The 23032-nt window shown below is 46.6% G+C and overlaps 1 protein-coding gene across 3 annotated transcripts; it reads left to right on the top strand.

Annotated features, from left to right (window-relative positions):
* The first annotated feature begins 14 nt into the window (after positions 1–14).
* Positions 15–23032, top strand: TROAP (trophinin associated protein). Of its 3 annotated transcripts, none has more exons than XM_083727541.1 (17): positions 15–167; positions 2285–2532; positions 3494–3686; positions 5151–5308; positions 6723–6804; positions 7020–7096; positions 8404–8528; positions 9079–9122; positions 10673–10773; positions 12282–12375; positions 13140–13264; positions 14618–14677; positions 15433–15507; positions 17254–17352; positions 18298–18658; positions 19409–19581; positions 22085–23032. In XM_083727541.1, the coding sequence occupies exons 2-17, from the start codon at positions 2338–2340 to the stop codon at positions 22148–22150; spliced, it is 2028 nt and encodes a 675-aa protein (XP_083583667.1). In that variant the 5' UTR covers positions 15–167; positions 2285–2337; the 3' UTR covers positions 22151–23032. The 3 variants fall into 3 exon arrangements, with proteins under 3 accessions (XP_083583667.1, XP_083583666.1, XP_083583668.1); XM_083727540.1 differs by having other exon boundaries at positions 16–167; positions 19406–19581; XM_083727542.1 differs by lacking the exon at positions 15433–15507 and having other exon boundaries at positions 16–167; positions 19406–19581.

Here is a 23032-nt window from a genome sequence, read left to right as displayed (position 1 = left end):
CCTTCCGCCGGGCCACGTGAGGGAGCGGAGAGGCCAATCAGCTCGTCCCGCTGCTTTATGAACTTGATTCGGGAGAGGCGGATGGCTGCGCGTCAACGGCCTCGCCTGAGGAGAAGGAGGCGGCGGCGGCGGCGGAGGAGGAAAGGAAAGGAGTTGGCCGGAGGCAGGTGGGCGGGGGGGGGAGAGGAAGGAGGGCTGCGCGAGAGAAGAGGGTCCGGGGTTCAAGGGAAGGGGACTGAGGGAATGAAGGAATGGAAGCCTTTACTGAGCTCCGGGATTCGGTAGGCGGCCAGCGAGACGAGCTTTGGTTCTTTGGTATCGAAGAGTTTGAAGGGGCCACGGAGGGGGGCTGCTGCCACGCGCCCGGATTTTCCCGGACGCCCGCCCTCACGTCAAAGGCAGAATTATTCTAGACTAATAGCCGCACGCGAGAAGAAGGAAAGAGAGTGTTTGAATTTCGTCATCACTTCTTGTGGGACCGTAAATTATTTGATGCGTTAAACGCCAATGGAAGTCGTTAAAAAAAAATTGCAGCTGCGGTATTAAGGGTTCGTTATTCTGACTGGGGTGTCATTGGAACTGATCAGTTTTTGGAAGGCAGAGTTAAAGTAAATGATCAAACCGTCCATTCTAGCATGCGGGGGGCGGAACAAAATAACACAATTTGGCATCTGAACAATTGGCATCATTGATGGTATTATAATTTGGTATTGTGACAATCAGGCTTTTATTGGGTTATTGCAATTGGAAACTAATAATAAATTATTATACAAAAGATGTCATGGCCCTGAACAAGACGAGCTCTTGCCCTGCCTCCCATTCCTCTTATTGGATGGCCTTCTGAAAATGGCCTGTAGTGTTGGTTTGGGGTCTCTAGGTGTACATTAATGTGCTAAAGGATATTAGTTTGCTAGCTGTGAAGCTTCCTGGACCTTACCAGCTGTTATAGAATATTCACAAACAAGAGGGAATTTGCCAGCAGTTTATTTAAATTATTCATTTAAAGAAGGAATTTGTCTTCCGTGTTTCAGCCAAGAAAGGTTCCCAGAGTAGGTTGCAAATCACTAAAAAAAGAGAAGGAGAAAAATGGCAGTACCTACCCTTGGGCTTGCAATCTAAAAAAGTCATAGCACGGAAGTAAAATGGGTCATGAGGGAGGAGGAAATAAGCAAGCTCGGATACAAAGTTGCCCATCTCTTAGCTGTTCTAATGAAGTGTTCCAACAAACCTTTTCTTCCCGCCTCTGTTGCAACCTGATGGAATGACTGCTGACTGGTGATAGCTGATTGAGCGGAGAGCCTGGCTGCTTAACAGAGCCGACAATTAGTGACCCTGCACCGTTTCCCTTCCCTTTTCTACAAGGTGACCGGTAAGTTTGGTGAATAGTCACAGAAATCAGACAGCAAGAAATATTTGAACATATATACCTTATAGGCCTTCAAAGTAGGCTTCCTATGATACAATGCACCATTGACAACATTGGTAGAACCGTTGGAAACTTTTGGAGAAGTCCTCTTTTCATACTACTTTCTGTTCCCTTGTTAAAGCAGCTTGGACGTGTGAAATGTTGGAAAATCTGTGCCCTTTCAGTGCAGATTTCAATTTTGGAAAAAAAAAGAAATCCAGTGAGGCCAGATCGGGAGAATATGGAGGGTGGGACAACTCGGTGAGCTCAGCAACGATTTCCTGTGGAATGTGCAATTCTTCCGCCATCATTTGGATGGACAGACACCAATCCCACATCAATAACTCACAAACTCTGTTGGCATTAGCCACAGTTCTGCTCGTCGACAGTCTGCCAGACGGTGGGTCATCTTCAATGGTTTGCCACCCTTCACGGAAATGCTTAAACCACTCATACACTGTCTTTTGAGTTACAGCTTCATCTCCGTACACAACTGTGAGCATTTTGTGGGTTTCCGATGCTGATTGTATGTTCGAATATTTCTCACTGTCTGATTTCTGTGACCATTCACCAAAGCTCCCGGTCACACCTTGTATTAACAGCCTGCTGAAAAGAATTTTGCCAGGTGACAGCTGGCAAAGGAAGGGACGGTTTGCTATTTACTCCAGTTTGGGTACCTGGTTGTGTTATAGCTCTTCAGTACACTTTTGAAGGCACACAGTTAGCCTGCTGTGCTCTCCAGGTAGAAAACAGCAAACCAAGCACTTGTTGTGGGGAACAACTAGTATTATATGCATTAGTCTTGCCCCATGGGTGGCTTCCTTGTGCCTCCCACTCTCTTTCCTTGCTTCAAAAGCCTTTTCTCTCCCCTACCCATAGGTGCAAATACTGCCACAAAGGATTTGACAGTAGGATCAGCACAGGAATTCTAAATGGCTCGAGTTGGGAAGGAAAACTTGCAAGAAGTCTTGCCCCTTCCTGTGACATCTGCAGGAGAAGGACGGGAGAAAAGTGCATCACTTGCTGCAGGTGCCCTGAGCAGCAGCAAGATCCCAGTGCTGCGCAAAAACAGAATCCCACGAGAGGTGAAGCAGTCTTGGCAGCAGCCACAGAATAACCTTCAGCAGGTGAGTGTGGTGGAGCTGCCTTTGGCTTGGGCTAGGTATTCCCTCTCCGATTTGAGAAAATTACCTGTGTTGCATCCTGCTTGTTGCAGCCTCTCACTCTTTCAGTGCTGGTATTCACTTTTTAATGAAATGGTTTCTAGCCCTCGAGGTTTTCAGAACAAGCTTGAAATCTGCTTGGGTGGTAGCTGCCGAAGGCTGCAAATAGAAACCTGGGTAGAATTTTCAGCAGTCGGAAATGCCCTGTGCTGATCTCCCATTTCTAGATCCTATCCCCGCTTAGTCTGTCAAACCAGTCCTTGCATCCTCATTTGCTGTTTTGGAGCACTTTCCTTGCCAAACACTTCTGATGTACAGCCTTAGTGCATAGGGCTGTCAGCATTCCCCATGAGAACGGCCCTGCAGGATCAGGCCCAATGGCCCATCTAGTCCAGTATTCTGTTCTCAAAGCAACAAACCAGAAGCCTATGGGAAGTCTGAAAGTAGGACATGAGCACAATAGTGCTCTCTTCACCTGCGATTCCCAGCCACTAGTATTCAGAGATGTACTGCCTTTGATATTGGAGGTAGCCGTCGATAGCTTTGTCCTCCTTGACTTTGCTTGATCCTCTTTTAAAGCCCTCCAAGTTGGGGGCCATCGTTGCTTCTTGTGGAAGTGAATAAGTACCTCCTTCTGTCTGTCCTGAATCCTCCATTGTTCATTTTCATCAGATGCCTCCGAGTTCTAGTCTTATGAGGGAGGGAGAAAAACTTTTATCCTCCCAAATTTTCAATGCGTGCATAATCATTATCTATCTGTCTAGCTATCTATCACATCTCCTTTTCCTTGCCTTTTATCTAAATCGGTGATCCCCAAACTTGCCCTCTTCCAGAATTCGGTTGCCCTTTCCTGAATGGCAACAAGCCTTTTGATTGGAACATAGCACTGGAACGAGTAGAATCCTTTTCTATCTTTTCTCTCTAGACATGTCCGTCCAATGTGAGGAGGAAAGGGATCGAGATGAGCAAGATGCCTCACTCTGGTTTAGTATCTGATGATGCTGTGGTGGATCCTGCATCTGGGTTAATGCCCAAGATCCTTTCTAGAGAACCCCTGGGAGAGATGCATCTGAGCACATCGGGTCACAGGAACGAAGGTCGCGTGCTCAATGGCAAAGGTATTGATCACGACAGCAAAGGATCTTCCTAGTGTGCTGCTGCTGCTGTTTCGTTTTTGGCAGAGATGAATCATTGTGAACCATGTTTTGTGATTGGCCTTAACTTGATAGAATGAGCGGTCCATGCTGATGGGTTTTTGGCTGAGCTCTGGTTGTTTGGGCTCTGCTGCTTGCTAAATCATAAAATGTAAGGGAGGTGAATTGACCTCTGCCTGGGGACGATGGCTAGCTGGAATACAGCGCTCGATGCAGAAAACCTTGTTTTATATCCTTGTTAGGTGGTCTTGGCCTAACCTGCCTCTGATGACTGTTGGTAAAGATAAGCTGCTTTAGAGTCATTGTGAAAAGCCCTTGATTCTAATGTAGCACAAATAAATATCTTGAGGTAGAAAGGGTGGTTGCGTGGCTATCAGCCTTTTCTGCATATTCAATGTTTTACTGAAAAAAGCATGTGCCACCTTGCTCAGTTCCTTACAAGGATAACCTGAAACACACACACACGAAGGTGCAACAGGGTGCTTAAACTGCGGCTGATCACAGCTGAGAAGACTCATTATTGGTTTTGAAAGACCCGATGTCTTTGAAGGGAAAACAAAATTGCACGTTTGGGTTTTAACTAGTGGATTAATGCAACTTCCCTGTGACGGAGTGAGCGCCTGTTGTTCTGTCCCAGCTCCTGCCAACCTAGCAGTTTGAAAGCACACCAGTACAAGTAGATAAATAGGTACCACTGTGGCGGGAAGGTAAACAGCGTTTCCGTTCGCTCTGGTTTCCGTCACAGTGTTCCATTGCGCCAAAAGCGGTTTAGTCATGCTGGCCACATGACCCGGAAAACCTGTCTGTGGACAAACACCAGCTTCCTTGGCCTGAAAAGTGTGACAAGCGCCGCAACTCCATAGTCACCTTTAACTGGACTTAACCATCCGGGGTGCTTTACCTTTTTTTATGAAGCTACTGAAGTGGAAAAAGGGTTTGTTTCTTAAGTTGGGATATCTGACGGAGGAATCAAACTGGGCCGTTTACCAGGCAACCTATGAGTGTGAATAAACAGCAAGGTGGTTCTAATAGCTCCCTGTGTTCATTTGCTTCAGCTATTTAGATTTAAACCAGTTTCTCAACCTGCAATGATCTCTATCCTATTTTAACCCATTTTTTAGTCTGTAAAATAGAAGAAGCAAAAACACCTAGCTTCTCCTGCACTGTACCATGCTGTTTGCTTGTGACAGACTATACTGTGGATGATCTTAAATCCTCTATTGGGGATCCTGGTATCATTCTGGAGTTGGCTCTTGCCATTTTGAGGACACGTCCCATGCAGGGCTGGGAGAATATTTCAGAGCTTTAGAGACCAGCTTTGAGGTATGTGGGTTGACCAACTGCATTGGATTACCCACCCCCACCGATTACACTTATCTACTTCTCTTTGCTGCTGATGTGATCCCCAAACATTTTTTTTTCTTGCAGAAGTGAGCACAGTTGAGTTTGTGCCAGATGTAGCAGCTCTTGCTAGCATCCTGTCCAACACAGGGCTGACTAACCACATGGTAAGTGCAGCCCACAAGCCCAGCCTGGCCGGACGAGTCCCTTTAAGAGGGAATAGAGCATGCTCAACCATCATTGGGGTGAGTCTCTACCGTATACATCAGTGCTGTTGTGCATTTGTGTGGCGTGTGCTTGTCTGCTGTATTGAAATGGAATAGATCAGGTTTTCCCAAACTTGGGTCTCCAGCTGTTTTTGGACTACAAGTCCCATCATCCCTGACCACGGGTCCTGCTAGCTAGAGATGATGGAAGTTGTAGTCCAAAAACAGCTGGAGACCCAAGTTGGGGGAGCACTGGAATGGAGCATTTATCCGGCATGTATGTAGTCTGTACCTCTAGGCCTGGGGTGGAGAAGTTGTGGCCGTCCAAATACCGCTGGGCTCCCCTCAACTTCATTCTTGTCCAGTGGGCAGGTTGCCAGGAGCTGGTGGAAGTTGAGAATTCAACAATACCTTGGGTTGGGCCACAGGGTCTCTCCCCTGCTCTGGGCAAGAGCTCTGAGCTTAGGGAGGTCTTTAGTTTATCTTCCACAGGGCCGGCCCACTCATAAGGCAAGGCGAAGCAACTGCTTCCGGCGGCAGGATCCACAAGGGCAAAGGCAGATTTAGGAGAGCACGACCAGTTTGGTCACATTGGGTGTGGAGCCTCGAGGGTGCTGCAGAGGGCGCCACAACTATGATTTAGAACAATGGAGCACACTATGTTGAACTATGGAGGGTAAGAGGTGGGAGCACCAAATTTTGGCGTCTCACAGGGCTGAAATTTCATCACACAGCTGAAATTTGAGACTTGCCCGGTCTGCCACTGACAGGGGCAACGGATGCCAGTGTAGATCAATATTCCCTCTTGTTCCTGATGTAGACGTTCTCCCATCGTTTCTTTCCTGGCATGGAGCAGGGCACCATTTCATGGTTCGCCTCAGGTGCTAAAATGTCTTGGGCCGACCCTGCCCTTATAGCTCACGAGATGGAGCTTTCAATGAAGGAAATTCTGCTTGACCATCTGCTTCTGTCTGTCTGTGTCTGTGTATGGATTCAATTCTGACTTACGTTTTGTGATTTCGGCTTCAGTGCTGTGCTGTTGTGCACTTGTGTTTAATTTTTGTGTGCTGGCATTTAGGCTTGCTGAAATGTTTGTCAAAACCTGTTCTTAAGGCATCTTTAACAACTTTTTGTCGGAAGAGTTATATAAATAGCGAGAACTGACGGGCTGGCCCATAGGGATGTGAACAAAGTAGTCCGTCTTCGTACTGGGAAAGGTGTTCCATGCTGGTGCTAAAGTCACACAACCATTAAGCATAACTCTGTCCTGATTTTACACTGTCTTGGGTCTGAGCCTGCCCATCCAGCCTAGATGCATGCCTTGTTCTAGTTAGCCATTTTCTCAAAGCTATGGAAGCTATTGCATGGGATCCTGGTGACTGTAATGTGGGGAAACAGGCCTAGCATTGCAGTAACTTGGAAATGCTGGACTTCCATTTCTCTCTCCTTGTAGACTGGTCGAGGATCGTTATACACAGGGGCTCCTGCCGCGAATCTTCCTCGCATGTCGTACATCTCCAGATCAACTTCAAAAGGTACAACTGAAGTTGGGTTTCTTTCTTGGCACCTGGGAGAACAGGGTTCGGTCAGGCAGAGTCTTCATGCAGCTCCTTGTGTTTGCAATCTGGTGGGACTTTGAAATATTCAAAACAAACACTTATGGGTGTAGAGAAATTGCTCTCAAATGGCAAATGAAACTTTCCCCCCCTGGTTTCCTTAAAAAAAACCCAACTCTCTTGTCCCGCAACAGATGTGAATCAGCCACAGTCCTTGAACACTCAGCAGCTTAAGATGCGGTCGGCTACATTTGAGAACCCTGGGCCTCGGGTAGGTAACTGGTGCTTTTCTTCATTTTCTCTGACAATCTGGTGGCAACCCTGGCAAGGAATGCTGGGATTTGGGAAGGTGTGAAAAGGTTGAACTTGCCTCTGGAGATGTTTGCTTTGGAGCTGCTGTGCTAGCTAATAAGTGCATACAGTCGTACCTTGGTTAACGAACACCTTGCAACGCTTCCAATTGGCTGCAGGAGCTTCCTGCAGCCAATTGGAAGCCGCACCTTGGTTTCTGAATGTTTTGGAAGTCAAATGGACTTCCGGGACAGATTCCGTTCGACCTCCGAGGTACCACTGTGTAGGCTTGTGGTTGGAAGAGTCCCCGGCAAGCAAGAATTGGGATTGTGTCCTCTAAGCGTGAGGTAGGGTGGCAGATCAGGGTGTAATGCAATGGATGCAAACTTGACCAGCCATCCAGACTTTTTTTTTAACCTCTAAATCCTCCTCGCTGGAAGTCCTGCCCAAAGTGGGTACTGAGCAGTTCCACTGAAATTATTGTTCCAAAGTGGCACCAGATGCAGCAGCATTTTGAAGGAATCATTGCACTTTCTCAGTGGATATTGCTGGGAGGGCGCCCCCCTCTCTCTCTCTGTGTGTGTGTGTGTGTGTTGCACACAAACGGCTTAGAATACTTAACTCCTTCTCCAGGGTATTAGGGGGAAGAAAACTTCAGCATGTTTTGAAAGGTGGTAGTTCTAGTTGTTTCTGCATCCATTCCCAGTTGCTAGCACACCTAAGAACACACATTACCCCTGGTGCTGTTTGTGCTTCTTACACTTTTAAATAATTGTTCAGCCTTTCATACAGACTTTATTAGAGGACTGTCCTCAACTCCACCTTTTAGTGTGCATTGATAGCGAGGTCTGTGGACAGCAGTATCTGTACCTATGACCCCCTGCCCAAAGCTGATAGGCTTCCCTTTTACCTGGCAACGTGTTTCTGTATGCAGAGACGTAGCCCGGTGTGTGTGTGAATTGGACTGCATACTGCGGGGGGTGGCACTTACTGCGCCCGAGCCACGCGTCTCTCCTGGGTGTGACGTGGGCTCTGCATTGCCCGAAATGGCAGTGGGGGGCTTGGGTCTACCTGCCTCCTCCCCCTCAGCTGCACTACAGTGCTTCGCCCCCCGGTGCATGGTGCCCACGCCCCCCTGGGCGCCCAAGCAGCTAGCTACACTGCTGTATGTATGGCTAGTCCCGTTGCGTGAATGCTGTCTTGCCTGGCGCTGTGCCTCTTTCCTCCGGAATAGTGCCTGGGGGCTGTTTGCCTTGCACCTCTGACTCTATTTGACGTCTGCTTCAGGTGGAGGTGGCGAAGCCAAGCCGACCCACGGAGAACCCGGGAGTGGGCAAGCGCCAAGATTCTGCCCCCAGGCCCGAGGCAGAAGGTCTGAACGGCACGGTGGAGGGGGGCATTGCAACACAAAGGTGAGGAAAGAACTGGCTGCTCAGTTGGGGCGGCAGCTTGCGTCATTTGTGAAACACAAGGGTATTGTGAAGCCACAAGGCACAGCTAATAAAAAATTCTGTTGTTCTGCTTGCCTTGGTTTCCCAATATTTCTCGGGGTGGTGGTGGTAGGTAGGGTCCCCATCTCCCTTCTTGCTTCCACAGCAAAGTCCTACATTCCAACTCTTCTGTATTCCACCTTCTTTCGGGAAGATGCTCACCTTGCCTGCACATTTCAGATTGATGTCTACAGCCAAGGTTACAGAGTGTCTCTCATCCTTGATCAGTAGGTATGGGAAGAATGCAAAAGTTTGCAACTTGTTCCTCTCTGAATCGTGCCTTTACCCTCTGCCACTAATACATCCCAACATAAATCCACGGTGTGTGTGTGTGTGTGTGTGTGTGTGTGTGTGTGTGTGTGAGATAGTTGTTGTGTCCTTGTAAAGGGGGGTGCCAGCAGACAGGTGTTCCACATATGTCGGCTGTTTTGAGGCTTGTGTAACCTTTCATTCCTGTCTGCTTTTAAAACAGCGACTCAGCTGGGAGGAAGGAAATCACAGGGACACCATGGAAAGGTGAGTGACCACACTCATTCTTTTCTATCCAGACACATGGACAGGGGTGTTTGCATACATTATGCAAAGCTTTGTTAGACAGCGTTCACACATGCCTCAGACTCATTCTCACAGCTTGGTTGGTCTTGTAACACAAGTCGGCCATTTTTCAGTGAAGCTGTAGCAACTTTTCCTGCCTTCTCCTATTGTATGACCTGAATTGGAAAAAGATACTTTGAACCCTTGCTTCACAAGACATGATATGGGTAATAGATTATCTTCCAGACTTGGCACACGTAATGCATTTGACAATTTAGTATTTAAACTGTTAACATACACCCCCAACCTCTCTCACCACCAAAGAAATACAACAAGAAAACCCACACAAGTGACGCTGACGCAAAACCCCACACGTACACTAAGTAGAAGAATAGAAGCATTGCCACCCGACCCCACCCCACTCACCATTCCCCACTCCCCCTTTTTCTTTCTTCCTAACCTAACATTGTATGTAAAAAATGTAAAAAAAACCCCATACACGCTGTCATTCCCAGCTGATTCATGCACAGTGCCATCAGCCAGAACCACTTCTCAAGTGCCTATGCCGTGCGTAAGAATATGTTCGTCACAGCACTGTCCAAAATCCAGCACACTCTCCCCTTTTAGCACACCAACAGGCTTGCATTCTTGCCCACTATGGGTGTAGATAAAAATTTGATGGCAAGCGTTTGCAGTAGGGCTGGGAGATATTCTGGTTTCCAACATTGCAAAATATCTCCATTTAAACATTGCGATATACCGATACATCACAACGTATGAAATTAGAATGGAGCTTTGTGGAGGCAAATGGTAGGGCTGGGTGATACCTGGTTTTCAACTTCATGTTATATCACCAGCGAGATATACTGATATATTACAATGTCTGAAATAAGGATGGAGCTATGTAGAGGCATTGGCTGGCTTCACGGTTTTTCCTGCATTGTGATTTTTCCCATTCTTGTGATTCGCTGCCCCCCACATGAGAAAGGGGACTGCTGAGCTGTCAGAATTAACAGAGGCTGCAGGAATTGAGAGAAGCATCGTCTGGCTTCAGTTTTTCCCACATTGTGATTTTTGCATGGCGCGCTCGCACATGCGCGCACACACATGCACACACACACACAGCACTATTTGTGTTGTATTGTAAGCTTACAGACGATGAAATGGATATCACAATATAGACTTCAAACTGCTTTTCGATGATCTATTGATATATCACCCAGCCCTAATTAGCATGAAAGTCAAAAACTGAAAGATAGAGCTTGCGTGTGCAATTTGATAATAATGGTCTCAGCCGTATTCCTTACCTTCAGTTGGCATTCCATGTACAGTGCCTGAATTGCCGCTTCATGAAATTCTCATGTCTTGCTGAGAACAAAGCATGCAAGTGGGAATAACACAGAGCAAAACCAAACTGGTTATAAAGGCTGTGTGACCTGCTTCGCAGAGAGCTGTTCTTGGTTTCCTTTGGAATGTGAACAGCAGGAGCTAATGGTGAGGCTGCTTGCCAACTTTGTCCCTTGTATTTGCAGATGACGGGTTCGTGCCTGACCCCGCTGCCAAAGCTAGCATCCTGCTGAACATCGGCGTGAGCCATTCGGCCCTAAGGGCGACTGCCGATCTGAGCACTAGGGTGAGCAGAGTACAGTATTGGAGGTCTTGATTTCTGTAGTGCCCTCCCTGTCACCAGGTGTCTGTCCCAGTTTCCACTGTCCCAGCAGCATGTGCTTTCCTCTCACACTCCTCTACTTCCTGGGTGCTGATTTGCTCCTAGGTGGGCATTCAGGTGGCAAGAGGCAGCTGCAATCTCCAGAGGGTTGGTGGAACAATCCCAAGGAAGGTGTCTGGTGTGAAACAGCTGAGGATGCCCATTGGCATTCTGGAATACAACAAGTGGGACCTTGCTCTGTTCCTTGCTGCTGTTGTTGGCATCCGTCTTTCTCAAGAGTTAATAGAGTGCGCCTCTGGGGGTGAAGTCAAGCCACTGTGTTTGCAGAACCGAAGCGACCTCCCTGGGGCACAAGCCTGGGCAGTGTTCATGGAGGTCCTGGGCTGCCCAGACGGCAAGACCTCCAAAGGAAAGCAGAGCAATACATCGGGCACCAGCTGGGCTGCAGGAGTTGCCAGAAGGAGGTGTACAAGGCGCCATCCAACCGTCTTAGGGATTCTCCTCTGGATTTGTGTAGGGTTTACTCCTTAGCCTTTTCTTCTCCCCAAGAAATCCCACAAGGCAGTGGAGCTTTAGGATCAGAGTTTTCCTTCTCCTAGATGGGCTACCTTCCCAGGCTAATGAGTCCCATCTACCCCTCATTTCCCTCTGTAGTCCATGCAGAAACTGCCTTCTTGTCTGTTGGGCCCGCTGTTGGTCTCATCTGCTCAATCCACCAGAGCCTGTCTTCGCATGGAGGGAAAGTCCCTAACTCACTGGGGGTTTGAGACCTATCGGCTACCCCATGGGTAGGCAAACTAAAGCCCGGGGGCTGGATCTGGTCTAATCGCCTTCTAAATCTGGCCCACGGATGGTCCGGGAATCAGCGTGTTTTTACATGAGTCTGCTTATTTAAAAAGCATCCCTGGATTATTTGTGGGGCATAGGAATTTGTTAATATTCCCCCCCCCCAAAAAAAAAAATATAGTCCGGCCCCCCACAAGGTCTGAGGGACAGTGGACCGGCCCCCTGCTGAAAAGTTTGCTGAGCCCTGGGCCCTACCCTCACCTGGTTTAGCTGGCCAGTCGAATTCATATGTCTGGATTTCCCAGGACATGACCAGGATTTTAAAGGCGAAATTGTCGGGGGTGGGGTGGGGGTGGATTTCTGAAACGTGGCACTTTGTCCTGAATCTTAGGCAAGTTAATCGCAAAGGTTAATACTAATACTACTAGTAATAATAATAAAGTGACCCTTAGGCTAAAAAAGGATCCCTCCCCAGTCTAAATGGATATGAAAACAGTTGGGCACACTGGTCCACCACCGGCTGGCTACTGGATTCTTTGTCTGCTCAACGCAGTTTCCCCACAGTCTTCCTGCAAAAGTACTTTCTTAGTTGTGTACAGAGTGACCCTGTCTGGGTAGGGGGAGACCTTCTGGGAGCAAGGCTTGCACTGTTGAGAGTTGCAAACTGATTGTTTCTTTTCCTCTAGGGGGAAAGTGTCTGTTTGCCATTGCCCTGCACGAGTGTGCGCTCAACGGAAAAGTTTGGGCGTGTGTCCTGCCGCTCCACACAGCGTCTTAAAGGTATACTTAAGAGAGGAGTTGCTGGGGTGTTTGTCCTCCTTGTGGCTGCTTGGAGTTGCAAGTTCCTGGTATCAAAGCACATGGCTTATCATTGATTTTTCCTAAATCAAAATCAAATAAGTGTTGGAAATGTAAAGAGAAAGAAGTTTCTTTTTATCATATGTTGTGGTCTTGTAGTAAGGCTAAAGCTTACTGGGAAATGATATATAATGAATCGAAAAAGACGTTTAAAATAAGGTTTGTAAAAAACCCCAGAAGCCTTCCTTTTGGGAATTATCGGGATAGAACTACCCAAACTATATAGAAATTTATTCATTTATGCAACTACAGCGGCAAGAATGTTACTTGCCCCAAAATGGAAAGAAGCAGAAGTCCCAGCGAAAGTAGAATGGATACAAAAACTTATGGAATATGCAGAAATGGCGAAACTTACTGGAAGAATAAGAAATCAAGACGACAAACTTTTTATGAAAGAATGGAAATGGCTTATTGAATATTTACAAATAAACTGTAAACATTGACAGGATTATTGTGATAACCTACAGTTTTATAAGAGCATACGTTTAAAGTAGATGAATAATGCGTAAATTAAGTTCATTTCGAATATGCAGAAAATAGAAAAAACAAATTTAAGGAAGCACAGAAAGAGGGGGTAGGAAGTTGAGTTTTGAAATGTTAAAATGATTATAAAATTATTGAAATGTATTAAACTGAAAATTATAAAATAATATAACTGGTCCCCCCCTTTTTGTCCCACTTTGCAGGTCAGCAAAAATCGGAAGCTTCTGGAGCCCAGCTAGCCAACACACCAGGCGGAAGGTGTTCAGCTGCTGACCATACCCCCTATGGATTAGCTCGGAGGGTTCCCATTGCTTCCCCGCAATCCTCGGTTTGTGCTTCGGGGTTGGCGAGGTTGCCTGCCGCTAAAAGTCTCCCCCAGAAGTGTGCATCCACTTATTAGCTAGCTATGGGCATGTCCTGGAAAACTACTGTTTGTGTTGATGCTGCTGGGGTGAAACAGGGAAATGTAGCTCTGGTGGGCTGGGACCAGAGATTAGTTACCAGCCCTATCCTTTATTGTCTTGGGCTTAATAGTCTGAAACCAGCAGACTGTGCATCATCCCTGCTGCTGGCAACATATATTACCCATGCCCAAAAACATCTGTGCTGGCTTCCTGTGTAATTTCAGACACAACTGGCAGTTTGGGTTAAAAAACCCCACAGAAAAGATAAAGCCCTATATGCCTTGTACCCAGGGTGCCCTACCTGTGCCCTTTTGAACCTGTCTGGCCAGTAACATCATTTTGAGAAGCCCTTTACTAGGTGCCCACTAGCTATGGAGGTAAAGCAGGTGGCAACTGGGCCTTTTCTGTGGTAGCCCACTAGCTATGGTGCAAGCTCCCCAGAAATGCTTGACTCTCAACCCACTCTCATGTGTTTTGACCGTCTGGCCCCTTTCGCAGAGGCTTGTAGTGAATAATAATAGTTGTCATGTTTCTCTGTTTTTCTCTTAATCAGCTGAACTTCATTTCTCACTTCTTCTTTTTAACTTACGCGATTATCTTATTGTTGGAAATGAATGGAAAGGCAGAGTGGGAAATAAATATTTTAAAGTGGTGCAAGAACCTGGGAGCTGCCTTATCCTGAGTCAGCCCACTGAGCCACCTAGCCCCATGTTATCTATTGTGCCTGGCAGTGGCTCTCTGGGGTCTGGGGCATTGCCCCTTGGGATCCTCTTAACTAGAGATGGCATGTATTGACTTTCTGCATGAAGAGTGTATGCTCGACTGTTGAGCATCTTTAATTATTATTATTATTATTATTATTATTATTATTATTATTATTATTTATACCCCACCCATCTGGCTAGGTTTCCCCAGTCACTCTGGGCGGCTCCCAACAAAACACTTAAATACAATAACCTGTTAAACATTAAAAGCTTCCCTAAACAGGGCTGCCTTCAGATGTCTTCTAAAAGTTTGGTAGTTATTTTTCCCCTTGACATCTGGTGGGAGGGTGTTCCACAGGGCGGGTGCCACTACCGAGAAGGCCCTCTGCCTGGTTTCCTGTAATTTGGCTTCTCACAGTGAGGGAACCGCCAGAAGACCCTCGGTGCTGGACCTCAGTATCCGGGCAGAACGATGCAGTTGTTAGTTTCATCCTTTTTCAAGTTATGTGCCTTGCTGTTCACTGTGACTCCCATCACGCCATCCTCTGAATACTTTCTCTTATGTTGGACCAGCATCGCAGTCCTTGGATACGGAACCGGGCGCCTGTTTCTTCCTGCATTAAAGCTAAGAAGGTGGGTGCCCAATGTTTTATCTAAACCAAGTTGGAGGGCAGGAACTGATATTCTAAAAATGCTCAGAAAATGAACTATCTGAGAGTCCTTTACCAAAAACCCTCTGAAATGTCCCATTCCTACTTCTGTGAGCAGGTATTGGAATCTTTAGTAAGTAGGATGCTCTTAAATATAGACGCAGGCAACACTGTGGTCTAAACCACTGAGCCTCTTGGGCTTGCCGATCAGAAGGTTGGCAGTTCGAATCTGTGTAACAGGGGGAGCTCCCGTTGCTCTGTCCCAGCTCCTGCCAACTTAGCAGTTTGAAAGCACACCAGTGCAAGTAGATAAATAGGTACTGCTGCGGCGGGAAAGTAAACAGCATTTCCATGCGCTTTGGCCCACCAGCAAACTCATCTGCCATGTACTTGATTTTTTGCTTCTTTCTTTAAATGCAAAAGTGTGTGCACGTGTATGTCAGCGTTATTCGCGGCAATGAGTTGCTGCTGAAGGTATGTTATACTGTGTAAAAAATTTCCCCTCTTTGAGCCTCAGCTCAAAGAGATTGAGGTATTGTGGGATTGTGGTAACTTGGTGTGTGTTACTTACAAAAATGCTCCCAGGATTTTGATTTCTCTTACTTTCCCCTAAAGGTTCCTTGGTTGTAGAACTAGAAAGTAATTCCTGGCTGTGTGACTAGGCTGGCAGTAAAAACGTAGCAGGGTTTGAAACCCATTGGTACCAAAAAAAACCCCTGTCCATTTTGCTTTTTCCAGGTTAATTTGGCAAGCAAGATCACCTCACTGAAGGACTCTGTGGACTCCAAGGAGGATGACACTGCTGTGGCATGGGTAAATTCATGTGGATAAAACTCTGAGCCCTTTCCCATGGGAGCAGCTGTTTGGATTCATGTTGCTCCGATGCATTCCGGTCACTTAATAAGTTATGCTTGAGCACCTGCTTAAGAACGCCTTGTATGTGGTTTCTTAGCGATTTGTAAATCTTTATAGTCTGGCAGCTTCTGTTGTTTGAGTTCTTAGTTCTCAAATTTAATCTGTCTGTTCCAAAACCAAGGTGCACTTTCCCATAGAAAGTAATGCAAAATGGATTAATCTGTTCCAGACTTTTAAAAACAACCCCTAAAACAGCAATTTAACATGAATTTTACTATCTAATGAGAATATTGATCCATAAAATGCAAGCAATAATCAATGGAAAAGGTAAAGGGACCCCTGACCATTAGGTCCAGTCATGACCGACTCTGGGGTTGCGGCGCTCATCTCGCTTTATTGGCCAAGGGAGCCGGCGTACAGCTTCTGGGCCATGTGGCCAGCAGGACTAAGCCGCTTCTGGCGAACCAGAGCAGCACACGGAAATACCGTTTACCTTCCCGCTGGAGCGGTACCTATTTATCTACTTGCACTTTGACGTGCTTTCGAACTGCTAGGTTGGCAGGAGCAGGGACCGAGCAACGGGAGCTCACCCCGTCGTGGGGATTTAAACCGCTGACCTTCTGATCGGCAAGTCCTAGGCTCTGTGGTTTAATCCGCAGCGCCACCTGTGTCCCTAATAGTCAATGTACTGTACTATAAAATAAATAAGACAGTATTGTAGATGATAAAAAATAAAAATGAAAATAAAATTCTTACCTGCACTGATGATAGTCATTGTTTGGAGGGGGGCGGCTTTTATCCATTTCCACAGTCACACAATCAATCGGTCAGTAGCTGAACTGGGTTCCACACAATCATAAAAAAACCACAACTGAAAAAGCCTCAAAAACACAAAATAAATAGCAAAAACAAAAGCGCCAAGCTTAATCTGTTCTGGGAGTCCGTTTGACTTCCGAAACGTTCAAAAACAAAGGCGCGGCTTCAGATTGGATGCAGAAGCTTCTTGCACTTAAATGAAAGCTGCACTGGATGTTCAGCTTCTGAAAAACATTTGAAAACCGGAACACTTCGGTTGGGAATTGTAGCCCCAAAGCAGCTGGAGACCCAAGTTTGGGAAACCCTGAATCAGATCATGCATTCTGCCCCCTTCCCCATGTAAGATAGGTTGTGAGGATTATTTGTCAGATCTAATTTTGTGTAAGTTTTTTTTTAAAAAAGGTGTTTGCAGCATTACATCTGTAGACTGCAAGCAGCAGTTCTAGGAGGGCACCATAGTAAAGATATGGAGGACATGTTATGGGGAAGGTCTTCTATTTCCTCTTCCCATTTTTATGAGGTGCTCAAAGGCATATCTCCTGGCTACGGCTTTGAATGTTTGTAAAATGGGGTATATTTTTATATGCATGCTGCCTAATTTGCCAGTAGCAGCAGACTTGCTAAACCCAAGTATGCAATGGTCATTTTTCCGGCTTGATATCTTTTTGTAGGTTTTTTTCCTCCCTAAACTTTAGCCTACTCCTGAATTGGTTCCTAGAATATAGCCAGAATGCCTGTTGGTACTGGCATGCAGGGAGCAGTAGGTTTGGGATCCTGCCATCTTTCCCACTTTTTCCTTGTCCTCACCTGCCCTCTCGATGGTTGGTAGCTTTGGTGGGGTGGAAGTGGAACCCAGGGAGGCGAGATGACTTTTCCCTTCTCTCGCAGGAAAGCATTGCTGTGCGGCTCTTTAAGGATGAGATAGCAGCATCGGCAAAGAAGGTGTCAGCTGTTCCTGTGATCACCCCAGAAATGGGAAAACTCCAGGTAAGCATCTTTGTTAATTTTTCTCCCAGGTAGAAACTGGCTCCAAGCACATAACTCGGCTAATCCTTTAAACCGGCCCTGCTTGCAAATTCTGATAACAAAATTCTGATAAATTCTGGTTACTTTTAACACCATTCTCTTTTGTGGTTTTCTGAAACATTTCAAACTTTTGAATTTTCTTCTATTGTGAGGTTGAGTTTACTGCAGAGAGGCGGTTGGAGAAAGATGGAAAATAAACTTATTTTCAAAGAAATAGAAGGATGAAGTTCTAATTCTGGCTTTACCTGTAGTACTGGTAGGGTTGGTGTGGGTGGTGAAGCTGAGAGCATTGCAGAGGGAAAAGCAGGCAGCTGTTGGATCAGAATAGTCTGCTGTAACGGAAGCACTGTGTTCTACAAGGGCCTTTTGGTGGTTCCCTCCCTGCGAGAAGTGAGGTTACAGGGGACCAGGCAGAGGGCCTTCTCGGTAGTGGCGCTTGCCCTGTGGAACACCCTCCCATCAGATGTCAAGGAAATAAACAACTATCTGACTTTTGGAAGACATCTGAAGGCAGCCCTGTTTTGGGATGTTTGTTATGTTTGATGTTTTATCATGTTTTTAATATTCTGTTGGGGGCCGCCCAGAGTATCTGGGGAAATCCAGCCAGATGGGCGGGCTATAAATAATAAATAATTATTATTATTACTGCAAGAGCTTGGAATCATTGGAAACAGTTTTGCACAAATTGTGCTTTCATACATTTTTTTTGGGGGGGGGGGATTATCTAGCTTTCATGGCTGCAGAGGAACATCTCAGTCCCTGTTGACCCCTGGGTAGCTTTTGGCATTTTGGGAGGTCTGGTTTACTTTCAGCCTGGGGGTCCCACCATAGACAAGATGAAGCCTATCGAGCGGCTGAGCTGGAGTTACCTGCCCCATTTCAGCCCTTGTCCTCCTCTTCCCCCAGCGCATCAAGCTCCTTGCTCAGCTCTTGCAACAGGAGGTGAATGACGGCGTCAATCATGACATTGCCCCCGCGCTGGGGGAATTGCACAAACTGTTGTCGGATCACTGCTCGCCTGCCCAGGAGGCTCCCAAGCCTGGTCTCCTCACTACCCCTGTGCCGTCTCCCGGACCACACCTCTGCAAGCTGGCGCCAGGGTCTGTTGCTATGGCACGCGAGCCTGACACAACACATGCCACCACCTCCAGCCAGCAACCTGTTTGCCCCATCCCTCGGATGCCTTCAGTCCAGCTCCCGGCATCCAGCGGCAGTGGTACCTCCATGCCTTTGCTCGGGCTCATGTCATCCTGTGGAAATAGCGCAGGTAAGACCTGATAGATTAACTTGATTCTCATGTTAATTTTTTTTTAAGGCAAGTGATAATATTAATATCCTTTTACAGTGGAACCTCAGTTCCCAAACGCCTCCATTGTTGTACGTTTCGGCTCCCGAATGCTGAAAACCCGGAAGTAACTGTTCCGGTTTTTGAACGATTTCCAGCAGAATGCTACGCAGCTTCTGTTTTGAGTTTCTCTATTGGATTGAGGCTTCTGCTTTCAGTTTTCGGTTTTCCAATGTTTCGGAAGTCGAACGGTCTTCCGGAATGGATTATGTTCGAAAACCGAGGTTCCCCTGTATTACCAACTGGTGTGGTAGGGATCCTATCTGAAATAATAACATTAATTTAAATGTCCTGCTTTTCCACTTGGCTCTCATTGTGTGTCTTCCCCGTCCTTCAGGTGTTAAGAACTATTTGGCCATAGTCCATAAATAATTGCCGCTAGGACACTTTAAAACGGGTAATAGTAATAATTGCAATTAATCATTGATTACAAAATAGTCCATATCTTAATGTTTGACTTTTTCTTGTGTTTTTAATATTCTGTTGGGAGCTGCCCAGAGTGGCTGGGGAAACCCTGCCAGATGGGCAGGGTATGTATGTATGTATGTATGTATGTATGCATGCAGGCATGCATGCATGTATGAATATATATATATATATATATATATATATATATATATATATATATAATTATTTATTATATCTTTGCCATTGCTGTCTTTTCCCCAGTAGACCAAGTCAAGCAGCGCTTGGATGACCTCCTTAGTGCACCTATGCGCTTCCACGAGGCACGCCTAAATGATGAATGTGCCTTCTACACTGCCCGCCTCGCCTCTGTCACGCAGCCCTTGGCAGAGCGATGCAAAGAGCCTGTGGCCAAAATGCTGGAGGTCCAGGATGCCATGGTAAGCATCTTAGTGTGCTTCAGCTTGATGAAGAGCTGTGTGCTGTCTTCCAGTCCCCTTCAGCAAGGGGTAAACAAGGTTGTTTTTGAACCAAGCAGTGTGCCACAGCGGTTTGCCCCACCTTCTGCTGCACATAGGCATGAAACCTTGGCTGCTCCTCGGGTTTCCAAATGGTGCCACCGCACAATGGAAGCACTTCTTCTCACGAGACAAAATTTTTTGGATGAATGTGGCTTGCCAATGGGCTGCACGCCATGCCATAGCAAGCTGCCCCGTGCAAAACACCCCTCTGCCTTTAGCCGGAGCAATTGGTAGCATTCCCAGGACTCTGAATATGTTCCGTGAAGAGCGGAAGTGTCATATAGCTCCGTGAACAGACTGGAGGTCTCCAAAGCCTGGCTGGGAAACCTAGCCAGATGGGTGGGGTATAAATAAAGGTAAAAGGTAAAGGACCCCTGACAGTTAAGTCCAGTTGCGAACGACTCTGGAGTTGCAGCACTCACCTTGCTTTACTGGCTGAGGGAGCCAACGTTTGTCCGCAGACAGTTTTTCCGGGTCATGTGGCCAGCATGACTAAGCTGCTTCTGGCGAAACCAGAGCAGCACACGGAAACGCCGTCTACCTTCCCGCGGGAGCGGCACCTACCATATTTTTCGCTCTATAAGACACACCCGATCATAAGACACACCTAGTTTTAGTGGAGGAGAACAAGAAAAAATAAATTATCTCCCTCTCTGCTCTGCACCTCTCCAGCAAAGTGGGAGGAGAAACGGAGCTGAAGGGGCGCTGCACAGAGAGGGAAAGCTGTGCAGCACCTTTCCAGCGAAGTGAAGCCAGGAAAGCAAGAGGGATCGGTGTGCACTGATCCCTCTTGCTCTCCTGTCTTCACCAAAAGCTGCGCAGCCTGCATTCGCACCATAAGACGCACACACATTTCCCCTTACTTTTTAGGAGGGGAAAAGTGCGTCTTATAGAGCGAAAAATACGGTATTTATCTACTTGCACATTGAACTGTTAGGTTGGCAGGAGCAGGGACTGAGCAACAGGAGCTCACCCCGTCACGGGGATTCGAACCGCCCACCTTCCGATCGGCAAGTCCTAGGCTCAGTGGTTTACACCACAGGGCCCCCCATGTCCCAGCATAAATAGTAAGAAATTATAAATTACTATTATTATTATCAATTATGAATGGTGACTCCTCGCCATTCTTTTATTCACGTAAGAGGCTGTATTTCCAGCTACGACAGCACGAGAAGGTGAACTCCACCTGACGTATTTTGCAGGGAATTGGTGGTGCAGAGATGTCTGCACCTGTCTTTTTGCCCGTGAGGTTGGGCAGAGGACAGCATTTAACAAGTCTCTGCGATGTGGAGTCTTCCGCTCTGTGAACCCATGCCCATTAATTCAGTGGTGGGTTGTGATCAACTCTTTTCCATTTCTTTTCCAAAGGAGCAGCAGCCTTTGAGGAGCTTTTCAACACATTCCCCCCTGGTGCTCACGTAGTCCATGCCTTGGGTGCGAATGTGCTGTTGGGTGTATATGTGCTGCATGCCACATATACAGTTGCACAATTTGAAGAACCTGTTTCTGGTCAGATGTAGACACATACCAGTAACTTCCCTTTGACAGAAACATGTTCTCTTCAAAGCACGTTTGTATGCATGGCACATTTAATTCCAAACCACCTCTTGGTGTGGGAAAGGCATGGCCCAAGCTTCTCTGTGGCAACGCAAAATCAAGGCATTGATGCATATATTTTTTAGAGGAGCTCATGGCATGAACTCAGAATTAGCCCCATCATGCCAGTAATCCAGTAGAACCTCAAAGTGCTGGTTTTGACTTATAAAGCCTTAAACGGCTCTGGGCCTCAAAACCTCAAGGACTGCCTCTTTCTGTAAGAACCTACCCGGATCCTGAGATCATCTTCTGAGGCCCTCCTTCGTGTGCCGCCTCCTTGAGAGATCCGGAGGGTGGGCCTTCTCTGCAGTGGCTCCCCGTCTATGGAAAGCTCTCCCCAGGGAAGTTCGCCTGGCGCCTTCATCACACACCTTTAGGCATCAGGCAAAAATGTTTCTTTTTAAACAGGCCTTTGGTTGATCATATTGACATCCAACACCCTTTAAGAATGTGGCTTTTGGGGGGGTGTTGTTGACTTACTGCTTATGGTTTGCTTTTATATGTTGTGGTCTTGTTGTGAGACCTCTGGCTTTAGTTGTATAAGTTGAATTAATAATAATAGTAATAATAATAACAATAAATAAAGAAATTTAAATGCTGGAGCTGGCATTGTGGGTCAGAGCTCTGTGACTGCATTCTCCCTTGCATCCTGAGCTCAGGTTGGGAGCCTAAACTCTTAAGTTTTACTTGAGATGTGGCATTTAAAAGTTGGCCACCCTCCTCCAGTCTGTTCTGGGTCAAATGTGCAGAGAAACATTTTTTTTTCCTGGTTAGCCCATGCGTGTCTCATTGCATAACACTTCTTGCTCTTGTTTTTATCCACCAGCACTTTATACCTATCTCTGCAACCCCATCCCGATCCATGGAAGCAGAAAGGGTTTTGCCCTCGTGAAGGTCTGGGTTATGATGTCTGCTTGCTAGACACATGGATACAGAGACAGTGTGGTGAAGTTCCTTAGAACCAACGTGTGGTGTTCTGTTGTCTTCTGAACTTTAGAAGACCCACCTCCAGCTGCTACCTTTCAAGCTCACTCCCTGACCACCGACGAATCTTGTTGGGACTCTGAATCTCAGTGGGGTTGCCTGGGAGGACCAGGAGCCGAAATCTCCCCTCCTTTTCCGAGAGCGTCTAGTGCATGGCAGAAAAGATGGGGCTGGTGGCGCTGTGAAAGGGGAAAGCTGACCTGCAGTCCAGCTTTCACGGAACTGCAAAGCATTGGCGCAAAAGGCAATATGCTAATATGGTATGCAAGAAACATACCTTTTGTGGGAAGAAAGGAGAAAAATTAAAAACGTTTCCTAACTGCTTTAAATTGCTATTTTTGCAAGCAAGAGCACAACTCTCCCCCAAGGGTGAGGAGGATTATTCCAGTGAGCCACACTTTGTCATGAGCTGCCTCGATTTGTCAATTTTTGTGAGTGGGTGTTTTACGTTCTTTGTATGTAAACGCCTGTAACAGTTTTGGGAAATAGTTGGCAGAGAGGGGCTTTATATAATTTCTGACCACAGATGGTGGGTTAGGGTGCGGTTCGAAAGATGGGTTTGGTGTCAAGCTCTGACTGTGATTGGGTTAGTAACATCTTCCAGTGTCCTTGGGTTTAGAACACTTAATGGACTGAATTTCTTTTTCTTTTTTTAAAAGCAGCGGTGCTTCTAGGTTAAAAGTTCCTAAACTGTAAGTTCCTTGGGATGTCCTTTTTGGACAAAAAGGTGACTCATAAACAACGATGTAAATAAACGATGATGTCAATAAAGACTTTTTAAAAAGGGAAA

This window comes from Podarcis gaigeae, assembly GCF_964106915.1.
Source record: "Podarcis gaigeae genome assembly, chromosome: 2".
NCBI classification, from domain to species: Eukaryota; Metazoa; Chordata; class Lepidosauria; order Squamata; family Lacertidae; genus Podarcis; species Podarcis gaigeae.
This window is presented reverse-complemented; position numbering and strand designations above follow the sequence as displayed.

Coding starts and splice junctions, on each gene's coding strand:
- TROAP (XM_083727540.1), top strand. CDS start 2,338: ATGGCTCGAGTTGGGAAGGAAAACTTGCAAGAAGTCTTGCCCCTTCCT. Junction 9,123..10,672: donor CACAGGGACACCATGGAAAG/GTGAGTGACCAC, acceptor TTGTATTTGCAG/ATGACGGGTTCGTGCCTGAC. Junction 18,659..19,405: donor ATCCTGTGGAAATAGCGCAG/GTAAGACCTGAT, acceptor TCTTTTCCCCAG/TAGACCAAGTCAAGCAGCGC.